Below are 22,744 nucleotides of genomic sequence, written 5' to 3'. Positions count from 1 at the left end.
CTTCCTCTCTGTCCTCCTTATGGTCACTTCTTAGCACCCAACAAACTGAGAAAGAATATGAAATGTGTCATGTAAAGGGAGGGTCACTTACTCCAAAGATGTGATCAGGCTAATTGGCATTATTATCATATCATGAATTTGACATCACACTGCCAAGACTTGGCACAATTCTACTTATGACTCTGACAATTTTGAGTTGCATGTTGTAGCTACTGCTACTAGAGTAGATCTCCACAGACTCAGTTAGTTACCCAAGGACTTCGATGACAGCTGAAATTCCTAAAAATATTTTTCCATAGCAGAGCCAAAGAAAAAAACAGTGTAAGAATCTGCTGCCTTTTAAGTAATGAACACTACAAGAATTTCATCTGAGGCACTTTATTACTTCCTTGTAAGCTGTCAGTTTAAATCTCTCTCAGGCCAAATTCCACATCTGTTTATTTGAAATGCTTCATAAGCTGAGGAAAAGGGAGCAGTCATCATTTGGGAAATTCAAAAGCACGCACAACTAATCCAGCCCTTCAGTGTGATCCAGGGATATTAGCACTTCTGCAGAGCTGCAGAGAAAGATGGTGATTGTGTTCCCTCTTCTTTTTACCCCATAGACCAAAATATTTTAAAGAAAAAACTAGAAGATAAGATCATTATATATTAACGTGCTATCAGTGAAGTAAGGTATGGATTGTACAGCAGGAACAGAAACAGAAACATGAGATAGAAATATCAGCATTTCAATATACAAAGGCAAAACACAGTCAAACTTCATCATTTTTTAATAGCTAGGGTAAAGGCTGGATGAAATTTGGGAAAACTAACTCTCAAAATGAATTTTATTGTAAGGTGTTGTAAAGTTTCCTCATATAGTTTGATACAGAATAGATGTGCAACAAATATATGTTAAATGAAAATAATTAATGCATATAGATCTTTAACTATAGAAATCTATTAGATATAGATATAGAGATATGGATGGATATATAGATACTTATATAGATAGATAGATAAGCAGACAGACATAGATAAATATATAGATACCATATCTCTCTCTGACTGTAGTTACATAGACATGATATCTAAATAAATATCAGACAATATTGTCAAGAATAGATCTTCTGGGTTCTTAGTGAATAAAGACCTATCATCTTTTACATATCATTGTTAATATACAATTAGTATAGTGATTATTTGCAAAGAAACAGATCTTGCTAAAGTAATTTTTAGGAACCTAAGTACATTTAAACCTCCCAAGTATTTTAATGACCTTACACCCATTCACATATTCACACAGACACACACACACATAAAATTTCTTCTTTATAATTTAATTTGCTAAATAAGATATTTTTATTAATACTAGAGACTTTAGCATAGCCACTTTCTGAATCATCTCAAATTTTTAATTAGTGGACTTTGAATGAATCAGGGTCCATTATGTAGGGGAAATATGACCAAGAGGAAAATAAACATCTTTAAAATGAAAAAAATACAAATAAAAAAGGAAGTCATGTAAAAATAGAAATTACCTTTATGCTAAGCAGATAAAACAGTATGTCATCCCTGATATTATTCTGCATTTTTAAAGATTTACTTGTCAAGACACATGAATGGGGAACTCTTCTTAAATAAATCTAATGATGATGCCTTAACCATTTCTAACCTTTTTCATTTGTATTTTTTGCTTACAACTGCTGGATGAAAAACAATTTAAAGGCGAAAATAACATTAAAAAACCATCACAATATCTGAAAAGGGATACCATGATCATTCTATTTTGTTACCTTTAGACCCCATTTTCAAGTTAAAAGTGGAAAGAAATATAATAAATGCAGAATAAATTACATTACTTAGGCAAACTTAGCAGGGTTCAAAGGAGTTTCTCCACACATGTACCATTGAAACAGAAGGTAGCAGCAGACTCTTCAATGATTAATTTGTCAGTTGTATGCAACATTATACACAGCTGTATAACATTACCTCCTTCTCTACAAAAAAAAATATTTTGAGACACAAGGACCTCAAACCAAAAAGTATTGTAAAACATTTCAATAATCATTTGGGGAAAAAAAAGGATAATTGTCAATTCTTAACCCATAATAAATCATATTAAAATTCTTCAAAAGCATTTTTAAATAAAATTAATGAAGGTTGAGTTTGTGATAAATAATAAGTACAATGAGAAATATGAAACTTACTGATAACTAAATTGAGAATTGATTCTATCTCAATTACTTTTGCTAATGGAGGAGTAAAGTGGTGTGTCTAATCCAAAATAGTATATAATTGCAGAATTACTTCTCCTTGGCTTTACAGACCATTTTTCTTCTTATATTTGACTATAGGTGAGTAAGATGTTCTTGGGCATGTAAAATAATTTCATGTAAACTAAGCAGAAGAATTACTGTAGAGCTATGCAGTGCAGATTCCTCCTTCTTTCCATTTGTTTTTTCTACTGTCTGCCTTTAGACAGATTGGGCTCATGACTTTCCCCACTCAATCCCTTACGTATCTCTATCTCATTCTAGGTGCAAGCAAACGTTAAGAACTGTGGAGCTTCATTTCAATGGCTTTCATGGTGGTAAGTCCAAGTTGGAAGAGGGAAGTCCAAGGCTCTACTCCAAGGAAGAACGCTCCAATACCTTGTAGAAAGTGAAGCAAATATGGTCAAGTAAACTAGGTGAAGATGAATCCCAAACTGGTTTCTCACATGTACTATAAGACATCATGAGGGAAAGGAAAGAGTATGGGGCTGTAGAGTTTAAAACACCTGAGTTTGAAACCCAATTCTATCACTCAATTGCTTTGTGACCTTAAGCAATTAAACTCACTGAGCCAAAGATAGTTTACGTGAAAAATGAAGACAATGTTTATAAGGCTGTTATGAAGAGTAAATGACATGTATATAAAACACTTAGCACCTATGCCTGGAACATAGTAGGAACTTAATATATATTATGGGTTTTCCTCAACAGATAAGGTACTAAAGTTTACTCAAGTACATTCGCTTCAGGCAATTTTAAAATGCTTTTTTTACATCTACCCATTCCCTCAAAATCAGGATACAGATCTGATTATTTACATGGTACTATCTCTAGAATCTGTCAAAGTATTTTAGAAGTCATGAAATAGATTATCTTTTATTGAGCAAGAAGGTATACTTCAAGCACTGTTATTCCCTCTATATTCATTTGCATGTATAAGGCTACTTTATTCTTGTATCAGAATTTGTTTATAAATACTTAAATTCTAAAATTTCATTCCCCAAAGCCTGAGTGTCTTCCTAAATTCTCTATCTTAGTTAATGTACTATCATCCAGCTTGTCATCCAGGCTAGACATGAAGCATCCTAATCTTTATCCTCTCACCTCTATTTTGATCAATTAATAATTGTGATTAATTCAAATTGCTAAACAACTCTGAACCTCTTTTCCATTTTACTGAACTTTCTTTAGTTCAGGTCCTCAGTACTTCTCCCTGGAACTGTAGCAACTTACTGTCCTTCTGCTTTTCCCTGACTTCATTGCTATTTACTCTCCGTAGCAATCATTTTTGTAACATTTACTGTTACTTAGCTGTAGTTCCTTTTACCTACAGCAGCTTTTTTTATTTAAACAAAATCCTCTGTGAACTAGAACACATAACACTTTAACTGAGGCAGAAGTGGGGAACCTGCAAGAACTTTCCCAATTGCATGTCAGCCAGTAAGGAAGGTCCTTGAATGGCATTTTGGAAAAAAAAACATGGGTCTATAGGGGAAATCCTAAACAGCTAAATATAATAAATAAAACGCTGGCTTTTCCCACCCTTTCTATTCTAGCCATATTGCCTATGTGTCTTCCACCTCAAATATCTGCTCCAGTCTCTTCAACTTAATCACTCTTCCCCCTAGCACATTAGGCTTATTCTCATCAGTGTATATGTATCTGTCTATTTTCTTCTCTCTGCCTGGAATGTTTTTCACTGATTTTACATATGTCCAAAACTCAACTTATAAGACTTAGTTAGTTTCGCTCCGAAGTTTCCATCTCTCTGAGCATTACTCAACTTTCCAAACTGATTTATAGTTGCTCCCATCTGTGTGATCTTATACCACCTTGTATGTGCTTGCATTATAATCTCCATCACACTTCAGTCCCTAATTCTACTGCTGACAAGGACTGCTACTCACATAATTCTGCACTGCCTAGGATCTAATACCCAAAACACAGTAGTGTTTTGTAAATGACCATATCATTGAAGGCACAAAGAGCCCACTGTCATTAAATTCATTGTCTACCCCGAAAACTTCAATGATTTGAAAGTTACAATTAGAGAAATATCAAGCTTCTTTTCATTTTATGTACTTTTCGGTTCTTTGTTAGAGAATCAAAAAGGTTCAATGCCAGTTTATGAGACTGGTATTCTTAGGGGAGTGCTGCTTATCAAAGTGTTCAATGAAGAGCACCGAATCATTATTTAAGACAATGACCACTTGTCATATAGTTCTTTCTACTTTTTAACTAAGGTTAATAACTTAGAGAAGATACAGAGATGCTCAGAACCCTTGGAAATAAAAAGAATATCACTGAGACATATAAGTAAGAGGTGTCCTGTATAAAAGGCTTCTAGAAAATGCTAGTTTGGCCAGTGACCCCCCCACCAACCCTGCCTTCAACAACTAAAAACATACATACACACACACAATAAGGCCTTGAAAGGAATTTCCTGGAAGGAAATGACAATAAATTTTTTTTAAAGTCATGCCCATTTGATTTGAGTCACTGGAGTAACAAAACTGTTTTCATGAATACTCAAAAATTTCAATAACGTAACCTCTAGTAGAGCTTAAAAAGCTCTGAAGGACAAGGCAGTTAGATCAATATTAGTTTATTTCAAATGCTGGGCAGGATGAAGAGACAAGGCTGATCATCGGATGGAATTTATTACCTGTCGGACTGATAAATCCTGGTGATAAAAGGCCTGGGACTGAATGGGACAGAAGGCGAGCATTATCCTGCAACACTCCCAAAGAACGCTTAGGAGGCCTGCCGGGCCTTGAACTGTTGAAAAACAAAGAAAAATAAGGTTAAAAATGCACTCTTTTTGGAAATACCATCACTTGCTACATTCACCTTCTAAGTCTTGTTTAATTGCCAAGTGATAGAGTTTTATATTAAAGACTATTTTCATTGATTTATACTAAAAGACTAATACAACTAAATTTCTCAACATAGTTATGGAAAGCGTTGCCACCATAAAAGATCAATTTCTAGTTTCGATCCCATTTACAAGCCAGCACTTAGCAATACAGCTTACCTGTTAGTATGGCAAACCCACAAAGTTACCCCCTGTTCTTAAAACTACACTTGATCCTTAGTATTAATACATGCTACTGAGATAGACTGAGATAATGACTCAGAGAGTTAAGATTGTATAGAATATAAAGCAGTTCAGTCTCTGACCAGCATGTAAAAGGTGAGAAGTAACAAGCTGAAAAATGTAGAATAAGACCTAATTTTTATTGTTTAGTAGCATTTCTACAACTGCCTGTAGCCAATGAAGAACAAAGGCCCCCCCAGCCCCACCCTCAGTAGGCTTACCCCACCTACTTTTTCACCCAGGCCATGTAACAGCAGGACGCACTCTTTGGGTGGCTGCAGTAACAAAACCCACCACTTTTCCAGTCTAGGATCGTTTTTCTCACAGATTGATTGGTGTTTTTAACTGAGGAGTTGAGGACAAACTTGTAACATTAACCTAACCTAGTCTATGTGCACACTCTTCAGCTTAGTGTAAGTAGTTCAGAAATTGTGGTTGCAAATGTTAATCCATAAAATCATGAAATAAAAAGTCAGTATACACCTCCATCTTGGACCCTAACAGTCAGTGTACTGAAAACATCATTGGAAGCTGTCCCCACAATGAAGAGACTTGTAAGTCAACGAACATTAGGATCAAGTTGTACTCAAGTCACCCAATATGTCTCAAATATTACTTTCTAATGTTGCCTAAGACATTGCCATTGCTTTGTAGTAGAAATGCAGTTTACAAAGCTGAATAAAAGGGCTTTTGACAAAAGACTGCAAAATACTATGTTAAATAACCCACACTGCAAACATACATGAGGTTCAGATATAGAACATTTCCAAAAATGACTCTTAGTTCACAAAAAAATTTAAGTTAAACTTCACTCCATCAAATTTGCAGTAGCAAAGTGTTCCATCAGTGTAAGGCAAACTCTGGTTTTAAATGAAGAGAACTTCTAGCAACTTTACACAGAGGTACCATTACCTACCTCATTTTTCATACACTGTGCTGGTGTTATTTGCTTTCATTGTTTATCAATATTGCATATCAAGCTAGCATGAAAGATTCTGTTTTTCTCATTTAATGTTTCAATTTTATAAACTCTCTCCTCTCCATCTTTCTACACAATTCTTGGCCATAATTTATTTTATTTAATTCAGAGTTGTTTTCTTGTTTGCCCTTACCTGTCTTATGGAGTCCTAACTTTTTAAAGGAATAGTGGTAAGAGAAATATGCTGTTTACTGCAAATGCCCTAAAGGATCCCAAGATTACTGAACAGTGTTCATCAGGACATATCCAGTCATTACACAGCAGCTTGTAATTTTGTTAAATAATCTTCACCAAATCTGTACGTTCTAAGGGCTTCTTTGTATCTTTCTATTTGTCAAAACTCAAGCCTACTAACTTTATTCAAGTCCACCTGATTACCATGTAGTTTTCCAGTGTCACTGTCTTCATGCTCATGATCACTTTCAGAAAGGCTGCCTCCAGAGGTAAGCAGCCTCATGTTCCTTCCCCGTCTATATGATAAGCCCTCTGTTGACACACTTTGAAAGCTCTAAGGTTTAACTAGCTCTGTTGTAAATTTCTTAGTCAGTTTCATGACATGAAGTAGCTGTTTTCCATAAATTGACTTTAGGCCTGGGAGGCTTTAGAGGCCTCTTCGTCTGGTGGTTCTACCTTGAATTCCAAGATTCGAAAAAATTGCTAAAATTTCCCACCATCAGATCTATATTGGAGAATTCATGGATTATGTCACAAATGGCTTGGTAGTAGTGTTTCATATGCTATAAACTGGGATCACATTCTCCATCCTTTTCAGTTTATAATTTTACGGTGTTTGTATGAATCAGTGCTAGTCTTCCTGGACTAGAATGTATGTTCCATGAAGGCAGCATGTATCTCTGGTTTTGTCACTGTATCCTGAACAATTCTCATGGTATCTAGTATGCAGTAGGGTCCAGTAAATGGTAATTAATTCAGTTAATTAATAATAATAGGAAATATTTCACTGTTGCTGAAGTTTCCAAGTATCCCTTAGATTGCTCTATTCTTTGACTCCACAACAATCATAGGAGCTTCAAAATATGATCCATTCAAATCTGACTGTGTACAAGTTTAGAGAAGGGCAGATGCCACACACAGTCTTATCTCTGAGAGACCCCATAAGCTTCCAGATGCACTCGGTGAGTAAAGGTCCCTTTGAATTCTACCTGTGCAGTGGCAATATTACTTACTCCATCACCCAGTAAACATAGCTGTAGTAGGTGCCCATTCAGTGTGTGTCTGGCATGGTACTAGGTATCAGGGTTAAAATGTAAGTTTGACAAGGGTGAGGGTTTGGGTCCATTTGTTCATTGACATATTGTCAGAACTTAGAAGAGTTTCTTCCTTTGAGGCCTTATTGTCTAGTGATAGAGTTGTAGGTTTGACCTGTTACTTGAAATTTGTGATTAACTCTTCAGTGAGTATTATTGTGTATATCTACTTTCAAACCTGTTTAAATTTACCAGTTAGCAAAAGTCACATTCAGATGACTTTGTTTTTACTTTTAGAAAGAGTACTTGGGCCCCTAGAGTAAATTAATTATAATCAAGTTTGTGAAAGTGCTTTATAAGTGATTGAGTTCCATATAGAAATGTAAGCTAGCTTTATTCTTACTTTTAGACCTAATGATCCTCTGTAGTAAGACATTTAGTAACACTAAAGTTCCTCCATTTCCTTTCAAAGAACACAGCCTGACAACATGATGAAAGACTATGGAGGACTCTAGAAAGTTGGGGAAGATCATTCTTGATAGATGATCTTGCCATGCTTCTTATCTTTAAGAGCTTTATTAGCATCAGGCAGATATTTACATATTAATCAAGACAAAGAAACATGTGGTGATTTAACTAGGAAACTATTATTTGGATGACAATTTAATCAGCATAGGTTGAAAGGTCCATCGTTGCAGCATTCTGTTTCTGCTAAAACATTGATTGCATTACTGATTTCAGTAACGCTTTATTTTACAGGGCACAAATAACCATGTAATTACTGTTTAATTGAATGATAAATGCTTGTTGGCAATTATTTGTTTTCTGTTTATTTGCAAGATTATTTGTACTCAGTAAAATAAAACAGGCTTTTTTTTCATTTCCAACCTAAGTGGTCCAGTAGATGCACCACAAATGAACACCACAAACAAAAGTGTTAAGGTACAAAGCAAACAACCCTGTAAAACAGCAAAACTTTTATTAAATAGCTAAAGTAAACCTTTGAGAGCTTCAGCTTTATAGAATCAACAATAGGTGTAACGTATTATAGGTGGTTTGGAGGGAAATAATACCAAAGAATCCTGATTTTCTCTGGGTACAAGTCACCTTTTACATAATTTATCTTGATATGTATTTTTCCCTCTGCTCTGTAAACTTTAGAAGTCAAATAGTAATTCAGCTTCTTGAGATTAAAGAATAAGCGTATTTGAAATATATGTCAACAGTATTTCATATTTCTGCAGTTGAAGTGGTATTATATTCAGTATTACCTTGCAGTTTATGAACTCTGTAGAGTTGGCAGTTCCCTAAGAGGGAGATTCAGTAGGTCTTCAGGTGTCAATAAAATACAACACATTCTGTGACATATCTATTCCCAGTTGTAATAGATGAAGTAAATGATACTTTTCTCATTAAGATTAAAAAATTTCAATTTCACTGTTGGAATTATTTTTATTTCGTGTCATTGCCCATTTGTATATAAACCAAGGAGTAAGCAACTGAGAAAGTTGAATGATTTTGTTGTTTCAAAGAAAAAAGTCTCGTTAATAAAGTGGAGATGTCATGAGCTTTTGAGATATTTAATATGAATCATATGGTCAGCACACAATTTGGTAAGGAATCACTAGTCATGTTATCCTCTTCAATGAAAACTTGGCTTACTACATTTTAAAGAATCACTTGGAACATTCTGGGACAAACTGAGCAAATTGCTAATGATAAAGTGGCAGTTCAGGGTGGTATTAGCAGCCACTTGTAAGTTGCACTTGGATTCCTGAAGTGGGAGCTGTTAGTACTGCCCTGGGATTCACTTTTCAGAGCTATCACTGATGGCTGAAATCTCCTGGGCTAATCCCTGACTGTGTCTCTTTCTCGCTTACATTAGAAGCCAATAATGTCATTAACTCTGAAGGTGTTGTTTACCTGACTGGAAGAGTGCCACTATGACTTTCAATGTGCTTGCTAAATTAAATAAGAATCTTCTTTTGCCAGAACAATAAGACCCTTAATTGCATGGTGGATTAATAATAATCTCTTAGCTCTGACATTTATTACAACATTTCAGAAATGCCAATGGTAGTTAAACTCTACCTGACCTTTCAGTGTTTATGAAGAGAAACAAACTCTGACCTCACATCAACCTGAATCCATCTTCTCTCTGTGTTGGCAAACTGATCACTTGTCTAACTTTTGCACTGGATTGTATTCCCAACCAGATCAAAGGGAGCAGCAACCAATTCAGCAACCAGGAAAAAGTCATCCATGCAAAATGGGCAATTAACATTAATCATATGTGAAATTGTTCAAGCTGATAACTGGAACCTGGTCACTATGGTAACTCTCATAAAATGGTGCTTATGTTAAACTGGGCATCAATAAGCCCCTGGTTCATGGGAACTTAAATTGTGGCTCAAGATGTCTCTAGGAGCTATCAATAAAAGGAATAAGAAACACACCAGACGCAAGATCATTTATGTTGCATTACCATTTATTCCCTTTTTCAGTTCTTATAGGCATAACCAAACCTTAAATTTGGATATATTAAAAGCATTAACACCAGCATTCCACTAGAGTTAGAGAAGGAAATTATCTTTAACATAAGGATGTTCAGGGGATGAAGGATGAGCCTCCACTTGTTAATGGGTCATGGATTACAATATCAAGGATCAGGTAGACCAATCCAAGTTTATGCATTAATATTATACTTGTAATAAGTTGAATAATTTATAGCTAGTATTTTCAATTGTGATGTTTAATTCCCTTGCTAACACTGAATTTCTGTTTTTCCTTCAATAAAAAAAGAAAACTGATATAATAGACAATTTAAGGGTTAACTATTCACTTGATAGAAAGTGTAACTATGAAGCTATTTTATACTTCATTTACCTGACTCTGATCCCTGTTTAAATTGAATGTGCTGTAGGCCTGGTATTAGCACCTTTAAACAAGTTTACTTTTTGTCATAAATTGACTGAATTCTAACAAAGCTCTTAGTATAACTAACAAAGATTGTATAACAAATGGGGTGTATGACTTGAATTCTTAGAAGCCTCTTTTTTTCGTTCTGCTTGTGTAATTCCTATTAACATCAGTAGAATCAATGTACCTTACTAAATCTTTAGAGTAAATCAAAATAAATAAAGATTTCCCTTTCTAAGGTGTATCATATCATTGCCACACAATGTTTTTAAACTACCAAGGCATTATTGAATTCAATGAGTATATCACTGTGTGAAGCATCTCATATTAATGGAATGAATAAGAAATTAATATTCATATTTGGATATATTTTACTGGCATCTCAAATTCAAAATGTACCACCCCAAATCCCACTCTCCAGTCCTCCCTTCTCTTGTTTTCTCAGCAATATTGGTATGCTTTTGGCTATCAACACTATAAACATGAGGATAATTTTGATTTTCCCTCATCTTCTCCCTTTATTTTCAGTCCCCAGTATTTTTGTTCATTGTAATATATGTTGCAAATTCCCACCTCTATGCATTCCTATCTGTAACACCCTAATTCAGGCCCTCATCACTTCATGCCCAGGCTCTTTTTAACAGGTTGCTTCATTTAACAGGTTCTAATCCATTCTACGTAAACTGTGCTATAAATTTGGGTGCAACATCTCTTTCATCATCTTTTTCTCTAGATCCTTCAGTACTTCCTAACTGCATACAAAATAAAGTCAAATGCCTTAGTCTGGCAATCTAACCCAACATGTCTTTCTTCCCTTTTCTCTAGTAACTTCTTACATGAGTCTTCTGTTCTAGCTGGACAAGTTAATTCACTATCCCCTAAGCATAGTATTTGACCCTAGGACATTTTCTCTGTGAAATATCTTCAAGGTATTAGGGTTCCTCAGACATGTTTTGTTATGCTCCATTGCCTTAAGAAGCCTTTGGTACACCTGCTGTAACCGCTGCGTTTTCCTGAAAGGCTACTGCCGTTTACTTCATACCGTCATACAGGCTTCCTTTAATGACTAAGACAAAGGACACTTTAGTACGACCATTAGGGAACCTGTTACAACTAGCCAAAATACTGTTTTTCATGTCTGGCAAACGAAGTCGCACTGATAATTATCAGTCTCTATTTAATCCCATGATGATCTCAATAGTTAACCTTTCAAGTTTAAATGTCAATCAGAAAATGCAAGAGCATGGTGTTAATATCACAACTAAGGAGACCTTAGGAAGTTGAGCAAGGTGTTTAGGAAGCCAACTGCATTTCTATAAATCAAAGTAGTTTCTTTTTTAATTAGTCAATTAATTTTTTATTGAAGGATAGTTGATACACAATTAACCTGACTGCATTAGTGTCTGTGGTTAAGGATATAACCTAGAGGCACACATTCAACTGATAAATACAGAAGCCATTTTCCTTGCTGATTTAAAATCGCTTTAAAATTTTGCTCTACTGGATAAATTTTAGCAACTCATACTAAAGTAAAACTACTTTAAATAATATTAGATAGTCAGTGTGGTGCAGAGTAAAGCAGTAGGCATTAAATCTGAATTCTAATCCCAGGTTTGGTAGGCAGAATTCCAAAATTCTCCTCCATCTGATTTCCAGCCCTAATCACTAGAAGTGTGATTATGATAAAGATACTATGTCTGAGATTATGTTACATTACATGGCAAAAGGGATTACGCGGATATGATTAAAGTAATCAGCTGGCTCTGAGTTAATCAAATAGGAAACTACCTAGGTGGATACAACCTAATTATACGAATCCTTTAAAAACAGAGAGGAAATCAAGAATGTACCATTGCTAATTTGAAGACGGAGGGGGCCATGTGTCAAGGAACACAGGGGGCTTCTAGAAGTCAAGAGCCACCCTGAACAGACAACCAGCTGAGAAACAGGTACACAATTTTTACAATTGATTCTACCAACTTAAATGAGCTAGTGAGCAGATTCATCCCCAGAACTTTCAAGAAGCCAGCCTGACCAACACCTTGATTTCAGCCTTGTAAGACTCTAAGAAGAGAACCTAGTCAAGCCCCTCCAGACTTCTGACATATAGAACTGTGAGGTAATAAATGGCTGTGGTCTTAAGTCGCTAAATTTCAGGCAACTGGTTGTACAATAACAGAATAATATACCAGTTTTGCCATTATTGACCTGTGTGACTGCAGGCAAATTACATGGCTATCATAGGTGTGTTTCCTCACTTTAAGATTAGCAATGTAAACTAAATAATCTAGGAATCTGGTCATTAGAACCACATCACATCAGATACAGATAATTCATTAACTTGAAACTATATGTAGCTTTCCACTTTCTCATCTATTTTCACTTTTAAATTATATTAGGTTGTTGGGTTGGTTATATGGAAAATTACCCCAAAAAGGGCAAAATGTGTACATAACACCATGTCATTATCCTCACCTGATAGTTGTGCGTAGATAACTAGTCAATATATATGAACACTGGTTTGAGTAGTTAAAAGTGCTATACAACTTAAAAGAAAGGAAATTCTGACACATTGCCACAACCTGAATGAACTTTGAACACATCATAGTAAGTGAAATAAGGCAGTCACAAAAAGACAAATACTAAATTATTCCATTTATATGAGATATCTAGAGTAGTAAATGTATAGAAACAGAAAAGAGAAATGTCTTTGCCAAGGGTAGAGGGGAAAATGAGGACTCGTTCAAAAGAGTTTCAGTTTTGCCAAGATGAGAAAGTTCTGGAGACCTGTTGCATGATAATGTGAATACAATTAACAGTACTGAACTGTACACTTAAAAATGGTTAAGATGGTACTTTTTTGTTATACGTATTTTACCACAATGTTTTTTAAATGCTATACAAATGTAAGAGCATTGTTACTATGCTTGCAGGTACCAATAGTTACAATTTCCACTGAAATCATTCTGAATGCCAAAAAAACCTAGCTAGAGAGCTACATCCTGCCTTTTTTTTTTTACATATTAGAAAAGTAGTTTTTTCATCTGAATGCTAGTACCAAAAAATTACTAACTCTCCCAAGCATATCCTACCACCTACTTAATTTATATCCAAGAATTCCTTGCTTCTAAGGCAGAATTCAAGAGTTCAAACTCTACACTTTAATTTCACAATTCTAATTTTTTAAGGTAACTGTAATACATGTAACACACATGTTTACACACAGATTTCTTTCTCATTATTTTACCTTCCCCATTCCTCACTTTGACAGGAAAACACGTTTTAGGCACTTCTCCCAAAAACACTTTGCTCCACATCTCTTTCCCACTTTGAAATGATAAAGACAGTTCCTTTAATAACCATGGGTTGAATGGCAACATTTCATCTATTCAATCCAATTCTTATGTCCAATAATATCAAAATATGCTCTTATAATTGTAAAATTAAAACCCTTTGTGAGTACAAAAAAAAGGAATAGATTATGGCAGTTGACTGGTAAATAGTGAATTAAGTTCTAATTATCTTTGTTGCTAATTGTGGCATAATAATGGATAAGTTGCTAAACTTCAGTAAATGGGCATGAAGATTTTTGAGGTTTCCCTGGCAGTGAGCATGCATATGAACAACTGGATGGTCTCACAGTTTCCCATCCTCCCTCACCCTCATACTGAAGTCGAGGGAAGTAGGGATAGATTCAAATTTAACGAGTAAATCTTGAGACAGTGCAGCCTGGATACAGGTAAACACACTTTTCAAATAAATCATTTTTCTTCCTAAATCATGGTTTCCACAAGGCAGCACCATTTAATAAGCCAGCAATGGACTGTGAACCCAGAAACTCTGACTGAATTTGTGACATTGATTCTGTCTGTGACTCTGAAAAAACTCATCCCCCTACACTTCAGTTTCACTGTCTGCTAAATGGGTACCAAAAAGATATGATTTAAGAAATTTTGAGGAGTCGGAACTTCTTCTCTCGAAAATTCTCCATAGAAAAATAATTTGCAAGAAAAGAAACTCCCAATGTGTGAGTACCTTTGAGCAGAATTTTCCAATTTAAATAGATTCTCATTTTATATATTAGTGCTGTGTTGCACCACAACTCACTTTATGTTTTTACAAGGGTGTCCCTAAAGCTGTTTTTTTTTCTTTTTTAGCTTTTCTAACTCAAAAACACTATCACTTTCATTATTCAATTTCTCAAAATATTGTTTTACTTCACTGCCTTAAAGTAAAAGAACTTACCGAATCTCACAGCTAACAAAAATTATTTTCCTATTTCCCTCTACCTTCCCCTCACCCAATATAAATGAACTCTTCCTATAAAAGATAAACTTTTCATAAACGTAGTATTTTCCCCCGTACCTATAACTTATGTCTTTTCTTTAACCAAACAAAAAATAAAATCAACATAATTAACATATTGAAAACCATTTTGAATGTTCCCTCATGAGCACATTTGACTCTCACTAGGATGTTTTACCACTCTTTGAAGTGAAATAAATTGAAGAGCACCCACAGCTAACGTGGTTATCCATTCCAGGTGAGAATCTCTTGACAGCACTGAGACGATATGATCCTACTGTTCCCACTAGCAACAAGACAAGGTTACAAAAAGGGCAATGTGATCCAAGTCCTTCAAACTGACTTGGAATTAACTCAGGATAAATTTGAAGCCAAACTTCACCAGTTTATCCACAAGGTGCCTTAGATTCAAATCCTGTACAGGTCTAGAAGAATAGGATATGCTGTGGTGGGCATGTTCCTGATGGCTAAACTCAGAGCACTGCTCAAGGTTAGAGAAATGTCCTGACACAGCTTTTAAAGCTGCATGTGAGTAAACGAATAGGTACATGTTCTTATGTTCACTGCTTAACACTGGAAAGTACAAAATTTATCTCCAAATATAGAGAAAGAAAGGGAGTAAAAAAACATTAAAAACCTTTTCAAAGTGTTAATGGGAAATGAGAGCATGTATTCCGTGTGTCATTGCTTTTGTTTTTGGATATCATGCTTTATCTAGTCCATTATTCTTATATTAATATTATTATAATTATTGAACTAGAAAATGCTTTCTGTGACAGAGCCTCACAGTCTATACATTCTTTGTCTTTGGACTTTCTCTTTCTGGGGGTTATTTATTTTCTGTTTTGCGGAGATGCTATTTTCTGGCCCAGCAGGCTAGAGAGTAACAAATACGCTGTTCAATAACACCCCCTCAAGGCAGGAGGAGAGAGATAGAAATAAACCTTTATATCCTAAAATTAAACGTGCTTCATCACTGATAACTTTTTTCTAAGATAAATTCAACTAACGGAGGCTCCTCCTACATAATTGCTAAATACAATTTAAAGCCTGCCTGAAGCAAGAAGAACCTGTTGATTATTTCTCCTTTCTGAAACAAAATAGTATTTTTTAAGGTCAAAACCATGGAATATTTAAAGATCTTAAACACTTTTGGCAATTTAACCCCATCAATGCGGTGTCCTACGAGCAATGTAGCAGCCACCTCATGAAAGATGCAGTGATGACCCTCACCCTAACCCTCCTTCCATCTTCAGAACTGCAAGGCATTTCCTGCATGTATACAGCACTTCCATCATCTGGGGCATTGTATGAATGTAAATTAAATTCATCTCAGCACCATGGTGAAGTGGGCAGTTTGTCTTACTCTGCCTATTGTAAAAAAAATTAACTGTAAATAGAATAGAGCCACTTGTCTAGACTCTAAGTTTCTTATCAATAGGGACTGTACCTTCTTGCAACGAGATTGGTAAATTGCGCTTAGCATAGTTCCTGGTACAAGGTAAACATCAGCTATGAGGCGGGGGAAGGAAGGAAGGAAAGAAAGAAAGAAGGAAGGAAGCAAGGAGAGTGGGAGGAAGAAGTAAGAGAATTATTTTGAATGTTTTATCAGGATGCTCCGTGCTCTACTATGGAAGCCCTTGTGTGAGCTTCGTTTGGAGCTCTCTCTGAAGGTACAAATAAGAGTTAATTGTATTGATTTTCTCCTGAACTCTCCCAGAACTGGTTTAAAATACCAAAATTAACAGGTGTCAGGGTTACAATTAGTGCAACAGGCAAGAAGCACACTGAATATTTTTGCAATCTAAATTTAGAAAGGAGCTTTTCTGAAAACTGGCAGGAGAAAAAAACTGAAAAATGTTTTCCTTTAGTTTCCTATTTAGATGAAAGGAGTGATTCTGCTTCAAATGCATTTGGTTTGAAAAGCGATCCACAAGTTTAGCTTGGAAACTAGGGAAGCAAGGTCATCAAGGTAACAATTTCTATTTAATTCTTAATTTACATTAAGCCACAGGAAAATTAATCATTTCAAATAAGCTTCAAAGTAACAGTGAGGAAGGAAGGGGTTTTGCATTTTCCTAAACCCTTGCTGAGAGGCTATTGTATCCATTATCTTCCTGTCTTCTAGAAAGTGAGTGGTTGTGTTTAACTTAAACTGTTCATTTACCCTTCAAATATAACATATTATGAGATACTTCTCAATGAATATTAGCCACTAAAGAGTACAAACTCTCTGACAGCTTCCTTGAAATTCTGTGGTTACATGAGAATTTCACAAACCTGTCTTAACCACTGCACGTATTATAATTTACACATTAAATACAACAGAGTTTCACCTTAGGCCTGTTACCAAGAATAATCATTTTAAATCTTTTTATCCTTTCATAAAAGGATAATTATAAATGTGAAAGTGGCAGTAAAGGAAAGGTGTTAAGAAAGCATTTAAAATAATCTCATTCTTTTGAATACAGGAAGGCTGATGACAAAGGGAATTAGGTGGGAGAGGAGAGGTCAAATCAATTTTTTGGGTGAGAGGTAACATGGCAAGTGCAAAGCATGACATACTAAACTGAAGGGGTGATAGATTTGTCTGATCATCCCAAGTGCAACCAGCCTGCCTTTGTGCTGGAAGGACAGGAAAAGTCATAAACAGTCCTCACTGGAATTTATTGGTAAAGAGCCAGCAATGAAATGTACATGCAAAAGGTTACCCATGAGTTGGGGCTATCTAACAACTTAGCAACTATATTTTCCCTGAAGATAAATAGTGTGCTCATTTAATTTGTCTTTTGTTACAAACTGAATGCCTATAGTCTAATCTTGGAGTCTCTTCCTCCACACTACAGGTGCTTCCCTTTTGCTAATTAAATATTAACATTGTGCAATTGTTGGTGCTCTAAAATTGGTGTTTAATCACCTCTGACTAAGAGTGCTACAGAAAGTCTAACTAAGTTGTGTTCCAGACAAATTGTAATGAATACAAGATGTTTCCGTCCTTTGAAACATTACACTGCAAGTTTATACTTTATTTTTCAAGATTACTACTTCAAATGGCATTGTTTTTCCACAACTTCATTCCTTGAAGGAGTGAGTGGGAGTGTGGGATATGCATAAAGGATGTTCCTCAAGGAAGTATGTCATATTATTTTGGACCTCAAGTTAAATTCAAAGACATGAGGATTTTGTCCAAATATCACTACTTGTATTGTTGGGAAATTCCTTTTGTTTTATTTTGTTTTGTTATTCTCCTGAAATGTACTGATTAATGGTAAGGCTTACATCCTCCTACAGCAAGCATCTGTAACTCAAAGTAATATTTTTAATATATGAAGAAATAGCAATCTATTATCAAAGCAGTAGATACTGGGTTTAGGATGCAGACAAAAACATTAAATTCAGGGAATTGAATGTGTGTATGTGTGTGTATATGGACCTAAACTGGAAACCAAGACCCAAGTGAGATTTAAAAAAAAAGACCCCAAATTGTATCCCACTCTGTCCTTTGTGCTCTGAAAGCAGGGACGTGCTTGAACCAACTGTACCAGCTTGCAAGCATCAAATGCATGGGACAACTCCTAACTTCGCATTGAGATCTCATGTAGGTAGCTTGAAACAGGCCATGGTGGGAATATTTACACCAGCAAGTACTACAAATCAGGGCTCCACTCTCACCCTAACCCCCAGCCAGTTGTTAAGCACTTACCAGCCCACAACTGAAAGGAAAGCACTGTGGCCATGTTTTCTGACTCAAGTAATTTTTCATTTGGCCTTTTGCCATTTTTGTTTCTTTACATAATTGAAGATAAAAACATTATATCTGCAATGAAAAATCATTAAGAAACACAGTATCTGAGTTCAGCAAAACTTAACTATGGGAAACATGTTTATGCATCAAAACATACAGAAAGCTGGTTTCCTAAATGTTTAGTAGTCCTAAAAATGAGCATAGTTAGAGGCATGTAAGTGCTACAAAAGATTTGGAACTGCCCTTATTATCCCTACAATCTTCAGCAAGTCACCTAAACCCTGGACTCCATTCCTTTGGAGTCTGACTTGTAAACTGAAGATGTCAATTTAAATGACGTCTTCTGTTCCTTATGTTTAAGATCGTCATGATAATCCCACAGAGCCTTCACTTGCCTCCATCCAGGGCAATTTTTGCTGTCTTTTTACAGGAGGAAACAGCAGTCAGAATGGCTTATGGAGACTTCAATAGCAACTCCCACCTCTTTGAAGACTGTTTTTCATTTGATATTCCTAGACTATCAAGAATTCTCCTTCTCTGTATGTTAACTATCCACAAGGTAAATGGGTGACATACTAAACCTAACTGCATTCTGAGCAACAATGTCTTTACCTCCAGTTAAGATTAGCTATTTCAGATCCAGAATTGTTTTATATAATCTAGGTGGGATATTTTAAAAGAAACTGCCTATGCACACCCTGGTGCTTAATGCACAGTGTTACAACGTAAGGTGTTTGATACCATGAAAACATCTAAAATGTTGATGATTTTTTAAAGGTAAGTATGTACCATCATAGAAATACAAAGTAAGTAAGTTATCAGGCTCTATAACCAGGAACAAATATTTGTGAGTAATATATAAATCAAAACTGACTAGATTGCCAGTGACAAAGAGAAAATTTAATTGATTTAAATATTTCAGAACCTGATATCATACAGGTCTGAGAGAAATGATATTCAACAGGCAAAAATTAAATACTCAAGTGCTAAAGAGAAAATATTGACATATGAATAAAAGGGTTGAGGCTACTTCTGTAATTTGTTATAATTCATTAAAATGTATGGCAATTCATAACTGTAAAACAGATATGATTACTACTGAAATAAAATATCCAAAGTAAAAACAGGAAGTCAAAGGTGATTGCCAAGTAACTGCCAGATTCCTAAGCAGGGACAGTTCTGAGGAATGAGTCACACTATGTATGTTCGGACATTGGAAAGTACAGATAATATGATGCACACAAATAGAAGTGTTTCCAAAACATGAACATGCTAACACCGTGTCTATTCCAGGAGCTTAGCAATTGATATTACTGTAAATCATCTACCTGTTATGCAAATGTATCTCCAATGGCATTGTTCAGCCACATACAAAACTATGGGAACTCGCTTTCATTTGCGTATTTAACAAGGATGAATTTAGCTATTAAAGAAATAGCTTATCATAGTTCTAACTTTGAAAAGCATACTGCTTCTTGCATTTAAAATTTACTTTTATATAATAATATAGTTATAGTTGAAATGTAAAAGTTTATCTGTACAATATCTGTCTTACTTTATACTATGTAAAATAATGATAATGATTATTCCTAACACTGAAAACTTATGTATCAAGCACTGAGTCTTTATACATATTGACTTTATTTATTCCTAACTTTATGAAATAGCTGCTATTTGTACTCCATTTTCCAAAAGAGAAACGTGGAGTAAAGATGGGTTAAATAACTTGCACAAAGTCGCACAGCTTGAATTCCTAATTGTCTGTACAAGTCCAGAGCTGTGTGTCCAATAAGGTAATTGTCAGTCCCACATGACTGTCGAGCCCTTGAAATATCGTTAGTCCAAATTCAGATGTTGTGTAACTAAAATACACAGTGAATTTTGAAGTCTTAATACCAAAAATAATAATGCAAAATATATTGTTAATATTTTTATATTATTACATATTGCATTGATATTTGAGATCATTACAATTAATTTCACCAATTTGTTTTTACTTTTAAATGTGGCCAGTAGAACACTTAAAATTTCACATGGGCATTACATGTGTGGCCCCCATCATATTTCTATCAGACAACACTAGTCTAGAACATATATTCTTCTATCTGTAAATATTGGTGCATCAAACAATGCTCTTGTGTTTTAAAGCTCATTTCATTGACATAAAACAAAAGAGGACATGGAGCTAGAGGGTATTATGCTCGGTGAAATAAGCCAGGCAGAGAAAGACAAGTATTGAATGATTTCACTCATCTGTGGAGTCTAAGAACAAAGAAAAAACTGAAGGAACAAAACAGCAGCAGACTCACAGAACCCAAGAATGAACTAACAGTTACCAAAGGGAAGGGACTGGGGTGGATGGGTGGGAAGGGGGGGATAAGGGGGAAAAAGGGGCATTACGATCAGCACACATAATGTAGGGGGATGGGGACATGGGGAAGGCAGTATGTACAGAGAAGGCAAGTAATGATTCTATTGCATCTTACTATAATGATGGACAGTGACTGTAATGGGGTATGTGGGGGGAACTTGAAAGTAGGGGGAATCTAGTAACCATAATGTTGTTCAAGTAACTGTACATTAACAATATCAAAAGAAAGGAGCAATCTCCAAAAAAGACAAGATATGGTGAAGGGAGATAAAGGTATACAACTTTCAGAGATAGAAAAGGGACAGACATAGTGGTTTATACCGGAAAAAAATTCGAGATTAAATATATTAATTGGAAGATGTTGTTGAGGTTAGGAGTTATGTGCCCATTACAGCTCTGAATTTACAACATTACTTGTTCATTCCATTCATCTCCATTCTGACATTTCTTACCTCCTAGGCTGATATTCTCATGTAGCTTTCCAATTTAAAATTTAATTAATGTTATTTTCCTAACTGTACCTTGATGATGCCTACATCATTATATTTACTTACATACATCATTGAGGCTAAAAAAAAAGTGTTGGGCTTTTGGTAGACATTCAGTAACTATTTGTGAGTTTTAAAAGTTGACCCCAAAAGAAAACTTTTAATTTAGAAGCAATCACAAATCAAGAGCAATCCTTAAAAACAAATAAATAAAAACACACTCTCTGATACCATTCTTCATTTGCTAAAATCTTGTTCCATGTATGCAGAATGCCACAGCTACATCTCCCTGTAACTTCATTATAATATTTGCTCACTTGCACCCATATGGGTTTCCCTGCCATTCAAAACTACACAGAGATCAACAACCATGGTAAGGCTAGAGCAGGGCCAGCACTCTCTCCATTTAGGCCACACTAATGGGCTGAGAACACCTGTGGCCTTATAAGTCAAAGGTATGAAATAGACCTCCAAGAATTATGACCAGAGTTTGACTTTGGGGCCTTGCTTTGCACAGATCATTTGTCAGGGCAATCAAGATTGCTTCTATCATAGTCTCTTTCTAAAATCCAAGTGAAAAGTGAAAAGGTCTCTAGGAACTGATGAAACTGTCCAGTTCATACTCTTCACCTATCTACTGCATTACTATTAGAAAAGCTGTTATTTCTTCCAGTTGTGTGACAAAGAAACACAGAAGTTTTAAACTTTTAATATCAGGTAGACCAGGTTTGAGCCTCTTGCCAGCTGTACCTTGGTGAGGCATTTGATGCTAGGCAGGTTATTTAACTTCTATGCATCTCAGATTCTTAATCTGCAAATTGGAAATATTAACACCTACCTCTAAGAGTATGTTGAAGATATATGTATATACACGCACAAGCACACACAAAAGACAGAGAAAATATGCTGGCAGAGTGGTGCCTGGTGCATAGACTTTAATAATAGTGCTTAATAATTTGACAGCTGTTATTGGTAGTAGTGATGTACTTAAGAACCTTAGAAATGATAAATCAGTATACTCTATTTAATTAATGTAACATTTTGCTTTCACCATGGTATAGTATGTAATGAATATCAAATTTTGCTTTTTATCAAAACTTCTTATCCATGCTGTTTGAATAAAAGTCTTAGAACTCCATAAGCTGCCTAAAGTTTTAAAACAAAAATGATAGTATAGGTGGAAAAAATTACTATCTGTGGTTCACTTAGTTTTTATATTCATTTCTTTTTCTCTGTATCAAACTTAACACAAGCTAAATGCAGGTATTTTTACTTTCCCAGTCCAGAAACTGAGGCAAAGAGAGAAACCATTTAAACTGGTTTTAGAGACAATTGACTTGTAGTGGAAAAATCTGAATCCATCCGTAAGTGCTA

The 22,744-nt window shown here is 35.3% G+C and overlaps 1 protein-coding gene across 2 annotated transcripts in view; it reads right to left on the bottom strand.

The window, feature by feature from the left end:
• Positions 1-22,744, bottom strand: part of DACH2 (dachshund family transcription factor 2) — a 722,046-nt gene that overhangs the window by 441,662 nt on the left and 257,640 nt on the right. For both annotated transcript variants that reach the window (XR_012127367.1, XM_073227574.1), the window contains exon 3: positions 4,924-5,036. Coding sequence is in view for 1 of the 2 variants with exons in the window: in XM_073227574.1 (XP_073083675.1) it covers positions 4,924-5,036 (113 nt within the window). In the remaining variant the exon portion in view is untranslated. The remainder of the gene's footprint in view (positions 1-4,923; positions 5,037-22,744) is intronic.

The sequence above is a fragment of the Manis javanica genome, chromosome X, assembly GCF_040802235.1.
Source record: "Manis javanica isolate MJ-LG chromosome X, MJ_LKY, whole genome shotgun sequence".
Taxonomy (NCBI): domain Eukaryota; kingdom Metazoa; phylum Chordata; class Mammalia; order Pholidota; family Manidae; genus Manis; species Manis javanica.
Note: the sequence above shows the minus strand (reverse complement) of the source record. Positions and strands in the feature narration are given on the sequence as shown.